General features: G+C 41.5%; 4 protein-coding genes across 4 annotated transcripts; 1 reads left to right on the top strand and 3 right to left on the bottom strand.

Moving 5' to 3' along the window:
- Positions 1 to 741: 741 nt before the first annotated feature.
- On the bottom strand, positions 742 to 2,192 carry LOC6569838. Its single transcript, XM_001996031.2, has 2 exons — positions 1,099 to 2,192; positions 742 to 1,037 (listed from the first exon to the last, which is right to left on the bottom strand). The coding sequence occupies exons 1-2, from the start codon at positions 2,141 to 2,143 to the stop codon at positions 841 to 843; spliced, it is 1,242 nt and encodes a 413-aa protein (XP_001996067.1). The 5' UTR covers positions 2,144 to 2,192; the 3' UTR covers positions 742 to 840.
- A 1,179-nt stretch (positions 2,193 to 3,371) lies between these two features.
- Positions 3,372 to 4,971, bottom strand: LOC116806008. The gene is made up of 3 exons (XM_032741660.1): positions 4,575 to 4,971; positions 4,036 to 4,158; positions 3,372 to 3,775 (listed from the first exon to the last, which is right to left on the bottom strand). The coding sequence occupies exons 1-3, from the start codon at positions 4,969 to 4,971 to the stop codon at positions 3,372 to 3,374; spliced, it is 924 nt and encodes a 307-aa protein (XP_032597551.1).
- Positions 4,972 to 7,866: 2,895 nt separating this feature from the next.
- On the bottom strand, positions 7,867 to 10,717 carry LOC6569839. The gene is made up of 6 exons (XM_043214785.1): positions 10,523 to 10,717; positions 10,092 to 10,463; positions 9,552 to 10,037; positions 9,305 to 9,457; positions 8,444 to 9,240; positions 7,867 to 8,263 (listed from the first exon to the last, which is right to left on the bottom strand). The coding sequence occupies exons 1-6, from the start codon at positions 10,707 to 10,709 to the stop codon at positions 8,027 to 8,029; spliced, it is 2,232 nt and encodes a 743-aa protein (XP_043070720.1). The 5' UTR covers positions 10,710 to 10,717; the 3' UTR covers positions 7,867 to 8,026.
- A 3,105-nt stretch (positions 10,718 to 13,822) lies between these two features.
- On the top strand, positions 13,823 to 20,138 carry LOC6569840 (glutaredoxin domain-containing cysteine-rich protein CG31559). Its single transcript, XM_001996033.2, has 2 exons — positions 13,823 to 14,956; positions 19,616 to 20,138. The coding sequence occupies exons 1-2, from the start codon at positions 14,012 to 14,014 to the stop codon at positions 20,087 to 20,089; spliced, it is 1,419 nt and encodes a 472-aa protein (XP_001996069.1). The 5' UTR covers positions 13,823 to 14,011; the 3' UTR covers positions 20,090 to 20,138.
- The last annotated feature ends 320 nt before the right edge of the window (positions 20,139 to 20,458 follow it).

Raw genomic sequence — 20,458 nt, 5'->3', positions numbered from 1 at the left:
TATAAATTATTTTTGTATTTGCGCGATTTTAAAAAATTGTTTTTTTTTTCAAGTTCAATATGTGGTTAGCGCTTCATTTGAGATTTGGCGATCCCGATAACTCGGCACGTGAACAGCCGGCGACCATCTGTTGGGTTTTAGCGAACAGCTCTAACTTTTATACTGATAGCCGCCGTGTGGCCTGCCCCAGAGTACGCAAGCCAGCTCCTCGTTGCGTATACGCTGCGTGAGCCCGAAGTTGCAACTGAACGGACCGCGCACACCGACCAAAACCATCTCCGAATGCTTTTCGACTTTGTTTTGGGCCAACAGCTGTGCGAAGCTTTCTTATCAGTCCCCTGCTATAGGTTAAAGCTACCCCAAATAATAAGCTTTCAGAAATTTTGTTGACACAGTGCGTCAATTGCGACAGTAAACCAGTGAAAATAAATACAATTTACAAGTGAACTTAAAATTAAATTAGGAAATATTAACTACTAATACAAATACTGTAATCAGGAATATTAGTAATAAATTGGCTTGATTTGAAAATAAAACTAAATATAAAACTTTTAAATACTTATTTAAATATATTAACCACAAATATTAGTAAAACATTAATGAAAATTGAAAATTGATGTTAAACACTAATATCAATTTTGTAACTATGAATTAGATTTCAATAAATTATTTTGATTTAAAATTTTATACAAACTCGTCAGCACACTTCTTGTTTGATATTAGAATGATTTAAGTATTAGATTCGTTTAGTTCGCTTAAGTTTCTTGAAGCTTATTTATTAACAATAGTATTTAATAAACAGAGAGTAATGAAAACGTTTCAAATATTAACTTTTGAACTTTACTGCTCGTCTAGCAATCCCTTGGCATCGAATTTGGATAGCATTTGCTCCACAATGCTCTGCGCTCTGTCACACTCGTATATCGAATCCTGAAAACTCAGTGCCTCTGGCGTATCCTGATACAACTTACAAAAGTCGGGCACACCGTTGCCCGAGTATATCATAAGTGGCTGGAAAACTAGAGCTATGGCAACGCCTGTGATAAAATATAAATGCTTTAGTAAACAATTGATTAGCCAGTTATGATTAGAACTTACTTAAAAATCGACGTCGCTCATATTGGATTTGAAACTCGAGAAGACTGGGCAGCTTCGCCTTATACTGGAACCGACTCAAGTTGCGTTTCAGGGCATAATAATAATGTTGCACTAATTTTGTTTCCTTGGCAAGGACATCGTCCTGCAGCGAACTGCTAAAGAAGTAATGCAAATCGATAAGGGGCGAGGTGCGAGTGCTGAACTGAAAGTCTATCGGCACCACTTTCATTGGCTTGCCCCTCGCATCGTACTGAAACATGATGTTCGAAGTCCAGCAGTCACCGTGGATTAGTGTTCGAAAATCGTCATCATTCACATCGAAGGATCGTGCACCATACTCCATTAGATTTTCCAAAACTATCTCCAACTTGTCGTGGTAGAGAGCATTGAGTTTGGGCTGTGTTTTTACATAACGGATCAGCCCCCGAAAGAGACTCGTGAAAATCAGGGCATAACCCTTCGAATCACGTGCAAAGAAACATTTATCAAACCCATTGGCAAGCAGCTCCGGATGCCGTTGCTCGAGAATCAAAGCGGTTGCATGGAACTTGGCAAGCATTTCCAGAGTAACCAGAGTGTGTTCCATATCCAGCTGCTTGACACGATCAGCATTTTTGTACTCAAGCAGAGATAGGTCCTCGAGCAGCATAATGCCATACTGCCGATCGACGCAAATAGCATCCGCATGCAACTTATCCTTGACACCCATCTCTCTGAGCAGCTGCGTCATTTTTGGCAATACGAACTCATACATATCCATCTCACGGGCGTAGACACCGTACTCGGCAAACACGCTTGCCTGCGGAGCATCTGCTGGACAACCTTCCTTCAGCAGATACGTGCGCTGCACCACTGCACCACGACTGCCTGTTTCCTCGAACTCCACGTGAATGCGAGTCACAACACCCACATAATTCTCACCCTTTGCCGTTGCGGCCTTTGCCCACAACTTGGTCACATTCAGCTGAGTATCCTTGTGAAAAACGCGAAGCATTGACTGAATATAATCCTTAGTTAGCCCAGCGGGCAAGTCAGATACTCCCATTTTGAAAAATATAGTATACAGACAGATTCAGCTGACGCTTTCAGACTGCGACAAGTTCAGGGATATTGTCTACTTAATATAAGTGTGCCAATCTTATCAGTTGTGGGAACAGCGACTGTGTACCGCGATTATTTTAATCAAGCATCTCTATTGCCTGCCATATAAGTTTAAAGTTGAATCTTAGACAAGCAGAGCTATCAGCTTTTTATCAGTACAATTAATATATTAAATGCATTTGGCTTTCAGTTACAAAGCCTGGCCAACTGCGTGCCGTAACTAGCATGACGCTGTTAAACTGCTTACTCAATTGCACAATTTAGATAAAAACTAGCAGGAGCTAAATGCCCCTTCTATATTGTAAAGTTATATGATATTCATGCCAATGTCTTAAGCTCGAAATACCCTTGGCATTGAGACATCGACATTGGTCATCTTCATTAGTTCGTTGTGTACAACAACTTATCGAGAATCTATGTGTAATATGTATAGATTTTAGCATGCGTGCACAATTTTCTTGGCCCGCCTTGGTAACATTTGGGGACATAAATGTAACGGCTGCTCTGGATCATTAAACACGTTTGACACGTAGACTACCTCCAATGGACGATTATCACATGTGTGCCAGACGCTTAACTGTGCCGCATTTGATGGCAGGCCATAAATGGATGCAAACATTACCAGTTCGATAGATAGTGCGGAGGCTCAATCAATATTGGCAGCACCTTCTAAATCATATTTGCGCAACTAAATCATTTACATATGTAGATGGAAAGATAGCGTTGAGGCAGTCAGTTTGCCAGCTAGTTTGCCAGAGTTAGCTAGAATTTCATATGTATACAATATACAAATGATATAAACATAAATACATATGTATATTGATTTTGGGATTGGGCGTATTTTGTGCGTAGTTCGCTGGCCAAACAATTAGAGACTTGTCTTTGTGGGCTACTTTTTTTTATGCTTCTCGAAATTGTTGAGTAAACAATAGCATGCCACTGATAAGGTTCAAGTAAACAAATACAAAGAGCGCCGATGACGCACTCCCCTCGCACCACACTTGAGTGACTGTTGGTATAATCATTTTGCAACTGTAGCGAACATTTCATTTTATTGAATACCTATGTAAATTACAATCTTAAAAAAACGTATATATAAATAAGAACAAAAAGAAAATCAACGTTGATAATAATTTCACTAGGACCTGGCACGATTCATTCTCCGGCAAGCATCACTGTATTCGCTTACTAATTGTGTCCAAATGATTGTAGCCATGATATGCCTTACTCGTCGCCCAATCCTTACTGTATCCATTGGCGTTCACCTCGTGGACACTGGATGGCGAGTAACCGCCGCCACCTCCTGCCCAGCTGCTGCTGCCCAGGAACTGGGAATAGTCCGCCGGATCGGAGTCGTAGACATGCGAATGCGACTGTACCAAGTGCGGATGAATCTTGCACATCGTCTTGTATTTCAGATAGTGTATCAGCCAGGCAGTGCCGCCCACCAGCAGCACATTCATGCCCAGTACCCCGAGCAGCAGTGTGACCAGAGTCATTTTTAGGTGCGCTATTTTCATCAATATTATCAGCGGTAATAAGACAAGCCACTTTCTCTTCTTCTTTAAACGGGGCTCTGTAATCAACAAGAATTCAAATATAATCAAAAAGTAGAAGTGCTTTGATCGAAAGTGTCCGATTAGCTGATAACCTATAGCCTGCCTTAATATACAATCATAGATTTTGATGTTTCCTCTTCTCTGAGGCATAACTATATTTTCTGTTTAACGATGTTCGTCAGATTGTTAGGAGTCGGAGGAGTAACCTTTCGTCTGATTACTACCTTTTTTCAAAACTTATTTCTCAATCTCGTTGTCTCTAATATATCGCACTTACCCGCCTCATCCATAATTCGGGCTCCCGTTTCCTTGGGCAGTGCCAGCTGGAGGCCATGATTGCGTCCAAATGTTTCGACAGCTCGTTGCAGAAACTTGAAAATGTTAATCAGTTCACTGTCTCCTGCAATCAACAAGCAATGAAATGTATATTTATAATTTGTGCAACGAAGAGAACATGTAAATCACTATGAGAGTTGTTTGTTTTTTATGCCAAATAAAAAGGTAATATCCAAATAAACAGTTCCGTTGAATCCAATTAATTAGATACGCGATAAACATCCGCAGGTGTTTATATAGCAAACTATATGGGTTTTTGGGTTGCCTTCTATTAAATATTTGCAAGTGTAATTGATGGTGAAAACGAATCCACGTCCAGCAATTAATCTATCGCGCTCGAGCTTGAGCTTGAGATCGGGCTCAAGTTGTATGCATCAAGTGCAGCTGTTAATTGCTACTTTCCCATTTGAACAACAGCAATCAAAAAATCATTGACTCGACGAGCTTCTTCGATCAGTGTCCAAGTACCATGAGACTCACCTGACATGCTCTTGGCATCGTTGAATACCACAATGTCGTCGGCCGGTTCACCCAGATGCACTAAACTCAACCAACGTGGCGTCTTGTCGCCCAGCGTCCGTTCGTATTCATTGGGAAAGAATCCCATGCCATTGGTGGCCAGCTTCCAGAGGAGCCTGGAGGCCTTATACTTGATGCAGGAGACCAGATTACGTGTCTCAAAGCACTCGCGCTGATTGCGCGCTATATAAACATCGCTGTTGGAGACCAAAGAGCCACCTTTGGATCGAGCCGATGCCACATTCACTTGTGGTGCTGACGATGAGGATGAATTCGAATCCAGTGCATTGCTACAGTGGAGTAGCAGCAGCAACACCAATGCCACATATGCAGCTATACTCCAACGCCAGAGTGACATTGCTGTGGTCAGTTGTTGATCTTATTGCGATGCGACACTTTTCCCGAGAGCTGAAGACCACTGCTCAGCTGGCCGAGTGAAACACAAATGGAAACTGAAGGCGACCGCATACTCCTTTTATCATACAGCAAGCAGCAGCAGCAGCAGCTGCTGCATGCGGCATGCGCCGGCTAACGAGCCAGACCAACATCCACATCCACATCTAATTCTCATACTGCATGCGGCATGCGGCATGCATCGAAATTGTGAATGAAGAGACGAAGTCAAAATCAAAGTCAAAGTCAATGCGTCGCTTTCTGGGTCAAATTGAGAGTTGCCAGAGAGTCGAAGCGGGTTTTTATTTTTTGCTGGCGGGGCGATCATTGAACGTTGCAAATGGAACACACTCCCCGCTCGGAATTATGAACCGATCGAGCGCCTTGCAACCGCGTGTGACTGAAAGCAAAAGCCACAAAACTCGAAGGCGATCACAAACGAAAGTGAATCCCGTAAGCCAACCGCCTAAGCGCCAACAAAATTAACCAGTTGTGGTCGCGTCTTTTGTAAACGATAGCAATCAGAACTAGTGCGAATGCTGTTAAGTGAGATTAGCTTATTTGCTGGATCACAATGCAACCTCCTGCAATATGCGGTGCGGCTTCTGCTCAGCTCCAGCTCGGCTCAGATCAGCTCAGCTGAGCTGCAGCTTAAGTTTCAGTTTTGAGCGTGCTATTTTCATATTTTTGCGAAAAGCGTGCTTCGAATTGCGGCAATTTCTGAACAAGCTCCTGTGTGTGTGCCTGAGTCTTGAATGCCTTAATTATAGCTGCTTCTGCTTGCGCATGCCACGCGAAAGTTGTTGTTGTTTCTGTTGCTGGTGTTGGTGCTGGTGCTGGTGCTGGTGCAATTGTGCAAATGTTACACTGTTGGATTATTGACCAGTGAAAGTAACAATTGGTTGTTATTTTTTATTATTTATTTTTTTATGCTATGCATACCTTGTGGTTTGGCCTCTAGTTTCTAATGGATAACAAGTCGCGTTCGCAGCCAGCTAATTAATTAGTCAGTGTCTTTATTGGACATGAGGTAATCGATACACTGATTGACGCCACTCGCCAGAATCCGAAGGCTCTGCCCAGCAGAGAAGCAAAGAAAGAAAGTTTAGCAACAATTGCCTAAACACTATTTTTAGTTGTCTGCAGCTTGGTCAAAACAATGATTGGCTCCAAATCAGAGCATCGGCTATGCTGGCTATCTGGCTGACTAGCTGACTGGCTGGCTGGCTGGCTGGGTAGCTGGCTTGCTGGCATAACAAAGTACAAATTACAATGCCACACGCAAGCTTGCGAGCATTTGCAGTCAGCAGGCAGCAGGAGAGGACAACTCTGACCGCCCAGAAACTACTTTTACGAGCCACAGATGCCATGTCGACCCGACTGAATAATTAAACAAATTAATATCGAGAGGGGGACTTTGGCTTGCAGCGAGCCAAACCAGCAACCGGATAGCCACTTTAATATATTGAGTTGTAGGAGGGTGGAGGGGGTATTTGGGGGGATGACAATTACAGTTTCCGTCAACGAGAGTTTTTGCGAATGAAAATAATATTATCGCCTTTGACCAGCATTTCAAATTTGTTTTGCTTGCTAATATGCCTTTAATTTCACCAGCAATTAAAATCAGTCAGCAAAGTGCAAATTCACGATCAATTAACTTTTTTTTTCCTTTTATTGATAACATTATGGCTAAGTCGAACGCATGCTTCCATACTCCATTAGGGGTATTATTATGGGTTCATCTAAAGACCCAAACAAATCAAAAGTTTCACTCTCAAGGCGCTTGCAATCAAATAAAGTAGGAAAATGCTTTTTATGGGGCAGCCAAGATTCATCGCTTAATCCTGACGATTTTAATGAGGCAATTCAATCGGATTTATAATGAGTATTTGCTTAGAGGTCATTCAATCGTATTTATAATGAGTATTTGCTTAGATGCCGTAAGATAACAATTTATTTGCGTTCGAAATAAGCCAGGATTTCAGAGCCCTTAAGCAAGTGTACAGGTTAATTTGATATAGTAATCTTAACGTTATATATAAAGACCAAACCTAATTCAAGTAGTCTTAACATAATACAATAAATTGTTGGCAATTTTAGTCTGCTCCTAAAATCGGGTAGATTCATTAACTATATATTACGTAGTCTATACAAATCTAATTAAGAATCGGTGGCTTTTATTTTATTTCACTATTATTTATTACATTCATTTAATCTGAAGAACATAGCAATCAGATCATTCAGATCAACTACAAGCCACATTTGTATTACATATCTGATAAACAATCAAAAGTTGTAACCAATCATCATTATCAACAAACAAATAATTTATTATGCAAATTGTACTTAGCTATCGCAAAGATATTAATCTTTTAATAATATGAGGATGTCTTTCACATCTGATTTATTTTAAAAAGAAAGCTGTTATTCTCAACAGCATTGTTTGATTTTAGGCTTAATCGTCGCTTTATGTGGTGCACTTCGACCAGTGTGGAGCAATTAGGTACTCATCGTTAAGAATAATGTCGAAAAATTTGGTACACTTCGTTCAATGTGGTTGTTGCATTTGCTGAGTTAGTCTGTACAACAGTTAATATTGAAGTGCCATAGATGGCGTAGCTAAATTTCGTTCAGTGTGGAGGCCAAGTTAAGTCGCCCACCAGTCGTTCAATGTGGACCATACTGACCTAGTCTATACAACAACCATAAAGTCTGCCATAGGTGCCGCAACTGAAATTTCGTTAAGTGCGGAAAACTTTTATTGCACTATCGTTAAGTGAGCCGCAGTGCGGAGCAAGGTTGCTGAAAGTGCTCAACTAAGTGCATACAGCAATCATAAATAATGAGTCATAGATGGCCGATAGAAACTATATTATCTTCTAAGATGTACAAAATGTATTTCGAAAGCTACAATAAGCTTACAGCATTTAATAACTCTACACAGCATACAGAGCACTTATATCACTGGCTCCATACAAAATGAATTGCTAACTTACGATATATAAAAAACAAGAAATAGACTACAAAACCATATTTTTGCCACTCCTGGCGCGCAGTAATCGCATTATCAGCGAGTTCTTATCGAGACCATAAATTGAGGTTTGCTCGCTTTGATTCGCCAACGGCTCATCTGAGTTGTAGTCTAAGTTTGTTGTAGTTGATCTTTCGCTAGATGTGGTTGTTGCCGCTGAGCTTTGTTCAAGCATTTCAATAGTGTTAACATCAATAATATTATTGGAAGTGGATTCTTCCAGTTCCTTTTCAGAAGTTGTATCTTCAGAGGTGATCGGATCTGTAGTTGTTGTTGTTGGTGTTGGTGTTGTGGTTGTTATTGTTGTTGTTGTGGGAGCTCGAATTGTTGTTGTTGATGTGGTTGTGGGTGGACGCATTGTTGTTGTTGAGGTGGTTGTTGTTGTTGTTGTTGTTGATGCCTCCACTGTTTTCTCAGCTGTGGTTGCCATTGGGGTTGTCGCAATTGTGGTTGCTGCCTCTGTTTCTGTGTCCTTTGCCGCTTCGCTGGTTGTGTCCATCACGAGCAGTATTTCTGAATTGGCTTCGATTTCGCCAAAGAGATCACTTGCTGATTTTATTTCGAAATTGAGGACATCTGATTCAGAAAATCCCTGAAGAATATTCGTTGGAGCTGGGTTTGTTGTAGTTGTTGTTGTTGTTGTTATCGGCGCTACGGTTGTGGCCAAATAATGCGTGGGCGTGGTTGGATTTTGCGGCCAATAACAATATGGATATTTGTCACTGTGTACCTTCTTCACGGTTGGCCGCTTATTGAACTGAGCCTTGGCAGAGGCCAGGCTCTGCTGGCTCTCCTGGAAAGATCCCAGCATGGACGTGGCTGTCACCTTAATGGGTTGCATCCGCAGATCGTTTGGGTTGCGTCCTTCGAATGTGGTTGGCTGAATTTTGCGTATTTTGCGATTGCTTAGATCCTTGGGAGTTGGCATTGGTCGCTTGAATTTCTTGGGCATAGGTCGTGCCATATGCGGAGCTTTTTTCAATGGGCTTGCAAGGCGAGATCTCATTTTATTTGGTAATCTTGGCTTTGCAGTAGTTGTTGTGGCAGAGTGGGCTGTATCTGTTGGCGAGTTGCTGCCTTTGTGTTTGTCTACATAGAGTAATCGGAGTGCATACGACGATGGCTTCGGACTGGGCGCAGGAAAACTCTGGGCAACCTCATCGGTGTGTGGGACACAATCACCCTTGTGCAAGATCTTCCAGTCTAACATAAAAGCAGAGAACTTATAAAGGCCGTATTTCATTTCGAAAATTGTAATTGAACTCACCGCTATTGGGATCCTTGCAGCGCACACGGTCCAAATAGCATTCATTGATGATTGTATAGCTAATGCCATTGCGATTCGCACAAATCGGACTATATACAGTGGGGCAGGGCTTATCGCAGCGACGACAGCTGCCCTCATACAGAATGGTCCATGCTGTGCAGAGAGAGAGAGAGAGAGAGAGAGGATATCTCATTTTAATTACTGTCCAGCGACTCTATCGCAAAAGCCATAATGCCTCAGTGCTTACCATTGCCCACCATTTGGCTGAACTCCATCAGAGCGCACACATTGACAAAAGTGCGACTCTCGCCATTGAAACTGCCGCAGACGGGTTCATTACTGAACACACAGTGCTTAACCTCTTTTTGTGACCGGCGGCGGCCATAGCCATAGCTGCCATGGATACCACTGGCCTTGGGCTGGGATTGGGGCTGCGATTGGGGCTGCGATTGGGGCTGGCGCTGGGGCTTGGTCAGTTGGGGCTTGCGGGCGGGCAGTGAGTAGCTGTTCTCAATGGTGCCCGTGTTGCTGATAAATTGGGTGTGAAATGTGGATGGCGCAAAGATTTGCACCGCATCCTCCGATATCTCAAAGTCATTCAGCTGATTCAACTTATGGCTGCGCTTGCTGCGCTCCATTTCGACCTTTGGCTTCATTTTCGGCTTTAATTTGCGATTTTGCTTCATTTTGATGCTGTCCTCCCCGCAGAGTCCCTCCGAAATGATGCGCCAATCTGCCAATTATTAAGTATGAGCTGCTTGCTGAGCAACAAGTCGAATCCACTTACTTCTACCAGTTCGGATATTCTCAGCATTGACCAGACACTCATTGGAGAAGGTGGACTTGACGCCGGCATATGTTGCGCACACAGGACGATACAAACTCGTGCAGGGTATGAGGCGACGACGCTTGCGCTGACCCACGAGCAGAGTATGCGAAGTCGGCTGTTTGGACTGCAGCTGTTTTTGGGCACGCGGACACATGCCCCACTTGTACACCAGCCATTCGGAGCTGCTGAAGCACGAGGTGCGGATCATTTCGCAACGATTCCTGAACGTCTTCCGTTCACCCGAATCGACATTGACGCCACAAATCGGCTGAAAGTTGGCATCGCACACAAAGTCACAGTTGGGCAGACAATAATGCAGGGCGACATCGACTGCAGGAGCATATTATCAGAATCAGGATAACTCACAATTTGTTCTTGGTTTGACTTACACAAAGGGCTACCCATTAGATTCTCACGTTGCGCCTTCCGCAAATCGCACTCGTTCTTGAATATTACATACTCGCCACGAGTCCTTGCACAAGCTGGCGTGTTATCATCAGCGCAGAGCATCGCTTGGGGATCCACAGCGATCACAACAGTTGCTGTTAGCAAGGCCAAGAGGCCACCGACTTGCATGGCAAACCCAGTCATGTTCAAGTGCTGTTGCAGTTGCAATTCGCAAACTAAATGCAACTTGATATGCAGTTGGGTCTTTTATACTGAATCGTGACCCCATCGCACTGATAAAAGACACCAAAATATCACACAAATATCTCACAAAACTGTTTTTGTCAACACGTGATAATCTCACACACCATCAACACAATTACTCACTGATGCACAGATAACTAAGCGATTTGCAATTGTGCACGGTGACAAAAACGTACTATTTCGGTCGATTTATCTATGTTGGACGTTAAAGTACCAAGATACCAAGCACTGGCTTCTCATGCAACCCACCACCTCCCACCTTCCACCTGCCACCCAACCGACCGAGGTGCGCGATTTCAGTGATACAATATAACTCAGTTACTGTCGAGTTTCTAATCTCTAATCATCACAAATAAATAAAGAAAACAACAAAAACTTTCACCATTAAAAATAGTAAGCAGCTGAAAATTAAAAACTAAATCAGTAAGAAACTTGGTAAAACAGATTTTAAAAATATTGTTGTATTAAGTACTTAATATTTTTATATTTTATTTTAAAATTAAAAATCAAATCACTAATCAGAAATAGTACAAAAAGCATTTCAAAAAACTTAAATCAATTCAGTATTTGCTACATATTTCTAGCATTTAATTTATTTTATTTTGTATTTTTTTCATCTGGTTCTACTTAAAATCATTTAAGTATTTAATCACGCTCTAAGATTTTTCTATGAAAAATAGTTTACTTCAAGTGCAAATACTTGATTCGAGGCCACACGAAAAGGTTAAATCGCTTGCCCTATTAAATTCCATGAAATCATCTAAATTCTTGTAATTGATAGAAGTTCTCATTTAGTCAATTAGATGTGATTTGATGTCGTGCTGCCGACACCAGAATTTCTTAGCGAGACTTGCTTGCTACGTGATTTTTGACTGATTTTGGCAACGCTTTGGCTAACAGATTCGAGATAAGACTCAGTCTTGGCAGTTTGTGGCAAAGCTTGGCATTTGCATCGATTGTGCGGTTGCAAAATTTGCTCCAAAGTTTACAACTTATACGCGCAATGAGTAAGTGAGTATATTGTCTTTAGTATAAATATCTTTTCCGCTTTATTCTACAAACTGATAATTGTGCATTTCGAGAACTGCTTATCTCGCCCACATCGAGCCACAGCTTAAATTTCTGTCTCTGTTTCTGTTCCCCTCGATGACCGACGATGCTGCTGCATATTGTATCAATAATGTTGAGCAGATGTTGCAGAACTATCTGAATTTAAGCTGATGTTGGATGTATCTTTCATATTTTTTTTCCAACTCTGAATGAGTTTCGTGCAGTGGGCAATGAAAATTGTCCAATCTCCGGCCGATAAATTGCCAACATATTTGCAAATTCATTCAGACACGGAAAATGCCAAATATTCGCACGCTTGTCAGCCAGTTGAGATAAATCTTTAATCTGGCGACTATCAGTGTTGTCTTTAACCACTCATAGCTAGGCTTTCGTTCCAAGACACGTGTAGACAAGAGACAACGCATAACGGAAGCTGAAGGCGATAGACCAGATACACAAGAAGGTGAAACTCTTAAACTCGTTGCAATTATGCATCAAGCTGAATTGTACACATGTCAATTGTGTTAGTACATTGTACAATAATAATCATATTTATGAATAAAAGATTTTCAATACAGACATTGACTGCCCACTTAATCATGAATGTGGAAGTTGTTTATTAAATGTCAGCATTTTTTATATTTTTTGAGTTTTTGTTCGGTGTCCATGACAACGATTAATTTGGCGACACCAACAGATAAAGCTGGTTTGCAGTAAAAAAAAAGCACCTGAATCTGAAATCATCAACGTATCCACCAAAATTGAGATACTAGTTTGCATCGAAAACATGCAAGATTAATCGGCAATTTTTTATTAACTCAGCATGTGTTCAAAATATCTCCAAAAAAACAATAAAAAATACATTTTCTTTGTGCTCGAGATATTGAACTCGCAGATGGGTGGTGCAAGAATATGACTTTATTGACTTCGGGCTATTCTCTATAAGTTTGCCTAGAGGCAGAGGTGTGAAAAATTCGAACCGTAAGTGTCTGAATAAATGTGTTAAAGTCTGATACAATACACACTCAACTGCAATTCAAAACAAAACAATACAAAAATACAATAAACAAAAGCGCAGACTTTATCAAAAACGAACAACTTTTCGAAAGCAATGTCATTAAGATCATATTTTATAACTTAAATTTGGTAACACAATTTTCGGTTCGAGTTCATGTTGATGTTCCACTATTTCATCACTTAGTTGGTTATTTATTTAAGCGTGCAATTTAGCTGAAAATGAGTATTAGACCAAAGCAAATTCTGGCTAACTCTCCACAACGATTATCGAATTCCTAATCTTGAAAATAACCATCAGGCACTGATTGGCGCAACGAACAGTTACAATCTTTTGCAGTTTTCTTGATTTCAGAGTTCGACAAACTATTTGCCATCTGCAAAACAGCTTTTGCCATTTGCTATTCTTGGCGAAGCCGCATTTAAAACCATCGTCGATTTGTTTTGACATAATCGCTTGGCGCGCCATTGGCAAGATTCGGTGCCGATCTCAGCAACTGGTCTTCTCAGTCATTAGAAGTTACTGCTAATGTTCGACAATTTGGAAATGGAAAAACAGAAACGGTCTCAAAATTGCAAAAATTTAATAACGCGCACCTAATGGAAGTTTACCGATTTTTCTCTCCGACAACTCTTTTTAATCTCTCGGCCTCGAAAAGAAAGCAGTGAGCAGTTGTGTGAGCATCGTCTGCTGAATCTCCAAGAGCTGAATAACGCCGCATAACTAGGTGAAATGTGAGAGAAAGACAGTGAGAGAGAGAGAGAGAGAGAGAGAGAGACAGAGAGAGAGAGAGAGGAAGACATAGAGAGGGAGATGCAAAAAGAGAGCGTCGATCGAAACGATTGCTTGGATGGTTAAGTTGCTTGCCCGCTTGTCTGCTTGGCTGCTTTGCTGCTTTGTGGCGTGGATCGTTGTTGGCGCAGCTTTGTTAGAGCCACTTGAAAAAAGCGCAACGCAGTCTAACGACAAGAGCTGAAGCATAAAGACATGCGAGAGCGGGTGCAACGGCCGTCAAGAAGTCAGTGAACGCCAGCAAGACAAACACAACTAAATAAGACTTCAGGTCTATTCAAAACTCAGTAAGTGCGTGTTTAAGCGCGTGTTCAAGCCAAAAATAAAAGAAAAACAAAAGCGAGAAAAAAAACGTACAAAAGTGTTAAGCATGGTTGTGCAAAAGGCAAACACGCCCACTTTGCCAGCTGCAGCTGTGGCAGACAGTCCGGCCAACTGCTACATGCAACAGTATCACAAATATGCCACACACTGCGAGACGGCAGACAGTGGCAATGGCAGCGATCTGGAGAGCAATAGCGGACCGGTGCAGGCAGCACTCACGCTAACGGACGACAGCGAGGAGAGTGAGCCATCCTCGCTCAACAGCGACTCCCTCAACTGTAGCAGCACGGAGTATGTGCGTCAAGCGGCGGCCAAGCCAAGCGGTCAGTTGAGGCAGCGCCACAAGTCGCTGCGCATGCTGGGCACACTTTTACCGGACTCCCTGCTGCGGGACATACGAGACAGACGGAGTGCGGAGTATGTGGTGCAGTTCACCAGCCCTGCCACAGGGGTCAAGGACAAGCCGCCTGTCGAGACTGAGCTCGAGACTGACAATGGCGAAATCGAAGCCGAGTTGCGTGCAACGCAACGACTCTCGCTCAATGAGGCAAGCATTGAAGAGCTGCGCGCGGCGGTGCAGCGCGCCAACTTCGTGCAAACCGGTGAGGAGTCGCCACCGCCACCGTCACCAGTTGTAACCGCAAGACAAACAAGCAACGGCAACAGCAATGGCAACGGCAACGGCAACAGCAATCGGTGCAGCAGCCGCAGCAGCAACTACAAATATGCTGACGATCAATACTACAGCTTTCACATCAACGAGCACGAGAACTTTCGGAGCTTTGCGCGGCATGGAGACGAGCCGCATCTAACGGTTAACGATGATGCCGAGCAACACGACGTGTTCGCCGGCTATCGGGACTTGAGGAGCAACGCCAGCTCCACACAATCCACAATACGCTCAGCCAAGGGCACCGTTCGCGGTGTTAAGAATCGTGTGCGCAATGGAATAGCCACATTCTTGCAGCTGCAACAGCAGCCAAATGCCAAGGTAAGCCAAGTCAGCAAGTACACTTGACAGAAAAAAAAACAAAAAAAAAAAAAACTGGTTATCATTTCCACTGAATACCTCGTCTCATCTTCAGTAAGCCTCATCCATCATTGGTGTTGCATAAATATGAAGAGTAATTTTTCAATCTATTACTGAACACTCAGTTTGAGTTTATTGCAAAACTCTTATTTGTTGAACTTTCTGAAGATAGTTCGAATCTTAAATATTTGTATGCTTGATATGCAAGTCCCTAGAAATCAGTGAACAACCACTTTCCCACGCCAGATAACCCTACACACAAATATTTGTGCCTGGTACCTTCCATTGAGTCACTTGCTGGCCAAAAATTATGCAATCTCGATGCGCATCTTGGCAAATTGTTTACCATTGGCTGCACGCTCCATGGGAGAAAGTGCTGCCAAACAATTGCTGTATTTTTGTAGTTGTTGATGTTGCTGTTGCTGTTTCTGTTGCTGTTGCTGTTTCTGCTGTTGTTGTTGTTGTTGTTGCTGCTGTTGTTATTGCTTTTCAATATGTCTATCTTTCACATTTGGTATTTATGCATTGCCGCCTGCTGATTTACCCCGCTCATTTTGCTCGTAATCTAATGAGCTGCAAGACTCTGCAAAAGTCTGCCTAACTCCAACTCTTTTCTCCTCTGTGTGCGTGTGTGCGTGTGTGTGTGTGCGTGTGCAATTACAGCAGTCTCATGTATAATGAATACCGTTAAGTGGCTTATTTTGTCGCCACTCGGCTTGAGCTGGCGCTTGGCTTTGGCTTATTTAGATATCGGTTTTGTGCTTTGGCCACTCTGGCTGGTTTTGGCCAGCGGTTTGATTTTTTCTCTTGCTTTTTTTGTTGGTTTTCTTTTTGCTTCCCGAGCAGTGGATAGATAGATAAATGGCTTAGCTTTAGCTGTTGAGAGCTAATAATGGCACACAGTTAGAAAACTGAAACAGCAACAATAGACTAATCATAGAAAGTCAAGCAAAGTTATTTCAAATTGTCAACGATTTCCTATGAGGCGTGTGCTCAGATCTCATTTTGAATGATCGTAAATCTAATTAGACGAATGTCTTTATTATCTTTCTATGCGGATTCCGTATGCCGCACTCACAGAGTACAGAGTAAAGAAATTTGTTGCATAACACCTTCAACTCAAAAGTAGCCCACAAATATAATGACTGTAGTTTCAGAATAAATAAAACAACGATTCAATATAATATAAGAATAATGAGTAAATTGAATCGGATCATCGATTTTAGTATTCTGTGTTAGTTGAATATGTTTTTTATACACATACATAAATCAAGTTCTTATTGCTCTTTAGTCACCCCAACGTTTTGAATTTATAATGAATATTTTGAAGTATAACAACAAATTCAAAAGATTTCAATACTAGTTCATTTCCATCAGTAGCTTTATCAGAGTTATCCGCAAACAGTTACCTTGATAAAATACCATCAAAATCAGTTTTTCTATAAAAGTTTCAATGAAAATTTCCGCTACTCAGTAATAACCATTTGAATATAATTATTTTGAGAGCTGGTTTATTGTCTTTATTTATGCTCTTTAGCTTTTATTGTTGAGTTAGTCAAGTTGCAAGCATTTCACTTCCCCAGAAAGAAGAAGACCACGAAATTTCCCTTTATCTATCTTAATGCTTAGATTTAAGATCAGTTTAATTGTTTCGTTTGTGGCTAGTTTGTTTTCTTGCATTTCACTTTCAAACTTATAGAGCTTGACTTTGGGCCTGATGATGAATTTGATGGAATGTTTCGAGCAGACTGCTCAGCAACTGCTCGTCAGATCAGCATAAATTAGCTAAATGCCAAAGAAAAGAAATGTTTTATGGCATTATAGCGGCGCACATGCAAATTAGCCAAATCGAAAGAAGCCCGAGCTGGACGCCAACAACAATGCGATCATCATCTGCATAACAATCACAAAACTCAGATGCTGCTAATTATAATGCAGCCCACATGTGAGCTGTCAGTGGCAAATGTATGTCTGTCTATACTTTAGTTGAAATGTGTGGCATGCAGAGCAATCAGCACTGAATCGAAAGTGAAAAGTTTTGCCATTGTTTCTTTTCTTGTATTTTGACTGGAGTCTCGGAGATTTAATATTGGTAACAACAGGTCGACAGCCGCCCTTTGATTTATGTTTCGATGCACACAGTTTTGCTTTAAGCCGCAATTAGAGCAAAATGTTTGAGCGATGGCTGCCAAATTGTTGGCTAAGATAAATACAGAAACAAAAACGTACACAATCAAGATGTTGCCTTCAGTTTGTCACCTTCGAGAAGGTAACAACAACAATAGCAACAAAGGCAACAAACACAACTAGTCTGGCAACAACAACACACATAAATAGACTGCTGTCAGCATTGGCATTAGCCTCGTATCTCCAACTCTCTGCTCGCTGCTGTTTGTTGCTCAACTCTTCGATTGCCAATCACTCGAACTGACTGTTCCTTGTTGTTTTTGTTGTTGTGGTTGTTGCTTGCTGGCCATACAAGTGACCTGCTTTCTCTTTTTACCAATTCATGCAGCTGCGGCTGCTCCGACTGATCCGACTGCGTCTGCCGCCTCTTCGCCTCTTGCTGCTGCTGCTGCTGCTGCTGCTGCTGCAACTTGTCAAAAACCATAACAAATATATGTATACACAAATTTAGTGTTGCTGCAGCAAGGTTGGTCGTGCAAATCATATGTGTTAATTGCTTATGTTTTTTGGCAACGCACAAAATCAAATCTCAACTCAAAGCGAAGTTGAACAGCAGAGTTTATTGGGCTCAGATAGACTGAGGGGACATCATTTCGTGTGTTTTCACCAGGGACAATTGTTTAAATGGAATTGGGAAAACCACTAGGCATCTCACATGGCGACATTCACTGCATCACAGCAAAAGTTTACTTTCGTTTTGACAGCAATTTGGTTTTTTTGTGATATTTTTCACGATTTGTTGTGCACTTTTGGCTCGTCGTTTGGAGGCTTTTAAAACATTTTTTTTTTATGTATTTGCAATGTATTTTTCACAATTCCCGTCTCAAATTAAGAGTATATTTTTCACGTCGCTAAAGCTGATGGCGCAGTTAAGATAGAGACGAGCTGGTGACAGTTATTTCAAACGCAACACGAAACCCAAATTAGCCGTTCGATTGAGAAAAAAAATCCATATATTATAATAAATTATGTAAAATCTACTATTTTAAATGCAATAATTGTTTTTAGATTGTGTGCCAACCAGCGCGCTATAAATACAATTTGTTACACAAATTATTCGAAAATTATCTTCGTCTGAATACATAATATTATTGCCTACTTTGACTATTTTACATACATATTTTCCATTCGTAAAAGTCTAACAGTCCAAAGCCTATGGGAAATCCAATATGACACAAAATATGTTTTTCTTTATTAAAATGTATTCAGTAACTTGTAGTTAAGGCCTCAAAAATGATAAAATAAATATATGCTGTCGGCTTAGTGGGGAGTTTGAATTAATGGTAATGTGTACAGTTTCTCAGCACTCGATTATTTGTAGAAAAAGACACCTCGTGCCACGAATGAAATCACGACACAGCTCGAATAGTAGTTGACATTTGGACACTGCTCTATAGTCTGGTTGTCCATCAGCCAGCCTTGTAATCTGAAGTTTTATCAAGTGCTCCGTGGTCTAACGGTCTAATCTTGAATTGACATGCATTTTGCTTGCACTGGCTGTGCGCAAATTCTCGTTACACCGGTTCCATTGGGGGGTTATAGTCTTATTTTGGACATCTTCCTCCACCGCACTCCAGGACGGACTCGCAGTGGTTGCACTTGCACAGTTCATTGATACCAGTGTGGTTGGCTGCTTGGTTGCTTGGCTGGAAAACAGTTCATTAGCCAAAGCAGACAGCACCAAAGTTGGCCAACTAACGGAAATGTTAATTGTCAAATGAAATGAGTGAACCCGAACCGGTTCGGCAGCGGCGGCCTTACAAAATAAGCCATCTCATAAATACAATACTGTGGTCGGGAAACCGTCGCATTTCCATTGTGTGTTTATGTAGCTGTGTGTGTGTGTGTGTTGCTGCCAATTGGCTAGCAGTTTTTCCATTATTGCTTAATTGATTTGATTAATAGGATTTTGAGTGACATGGAGAGTCGTTTGGTTACGTGAGAGGCGAACGGCTAGCGTCAAAGAGCTAATGAACCCAACAGGTTGTAAACACTCCACATACATATATATAAATACATATATAAGTAAATACCGATAGAAACTCTTAGGCAAGCCAAGTTATTCGATATTGCATCAACAGTTGCTTTTCTTTTTTGGCTAGTTCTGTAATCCAGAGATTTCTCTCCCGTTGAAAGCGGAAAATGTCGCTGCATTGTATGCATTATCTTTGGATATGGTATTGTTTTATGCTTCTCCCAGTTTTCAAAACTCATTTGTTCTTCTTTCATGGTCATCAAGACCGTTGTGGCAAGCTATAATCTAAGAGCTGTGGCGAATTCTGTGCCAATTTCAAGTTTTTTTTATTTTTTGTTTTTTTTTTTTGGTGACCTGCTTTTCCAGAGACACGAACACAGACACAAGCTGTAGAACTGGAACTACTGCTCTAATCTTTTATTTATTTTTTTTTTACTACTTCTTCTTGTTATTCGCAGTGTTACATGGAGAAAGATATGGGCAAGGTGGTGCTGTATACGACCAGCATGGGCGTCATACGGGACACCTACACGAAATGTGCCAATTTGAAACAGATTCTGCGCACCCTGCTGGTCAAGTTCGAGGAGCGGGATGTCTTCATGAGCGTGGAGTACCAGGCGGAGATGCGACAACGTATGCAATCCTCACAGATACGCGTGCCCCAGCTCTATGTGGAGGGTCAGCATATTGGCGATGCGGACACTGTGGAGCGAATGAACGAGTCGGGGGAGCTGCGACAACTGTTGAAGCCCTACAAATCGATAGCCAGCAACTATACCTGCCAGACCTGTGGAGGGTATCGTCTTCTGCCCTGCCCCTCGTGCAACGGCTCCAAGAAGTCTGTGCATCGCAATCACTTTACGGCCGAATTTGTAGCGCTCAAATGCATGAACTGTGACGAGGTGGGGCTAGTCAAGTGCCACAACTGCTGAGTGGCATCAGCCTCAGGACTGTCCCTCTATCTATCCATCTGTCTATCTATATATCTATCTGATTAAGTTTATTATTTGCATTTTGCTATATAATAACCGATAATTGTAAGCCCAGTTTAACTTAGTCAACACCAATTATAAACGACAACTAACTAACCAAGATTAAGATTAGGTAGTAAATAGTTTCGAAATGGCAAAGTGAGTGTTTTGTTATATAAAATAATTAAAATTATAACATGACTTGCATATTTCTACATACAGAAAATTAAATAAGAAAGCTTTTAGATTTTAAAATAATTTGTTGGTGTTTTTAGTTGAAGAACGAATTTTTGGACTTAAGTTCCATGCAAATTTCTTTTATTTTTTTGA

Source organism: Drosophila grimshawi, unplaced genomic scaffold, assembly GCF_018153295.1.
Source record: "Drosophila grimshawi isolate 15287-2541.00 unplaced genomic scaffold, ASM1815329v1 contig_311, whole genome shotgun sequence".
NCBI classification, from domain to species: Eukaryota; Metazoa; Arthropoda; class Insecta; order Diptera; family Drosophilidae; genus Drosophila; species Drosophila grimshawi.
This window is presented reverse-complemented; position numbering and strand designations above follow the sequence as displayed.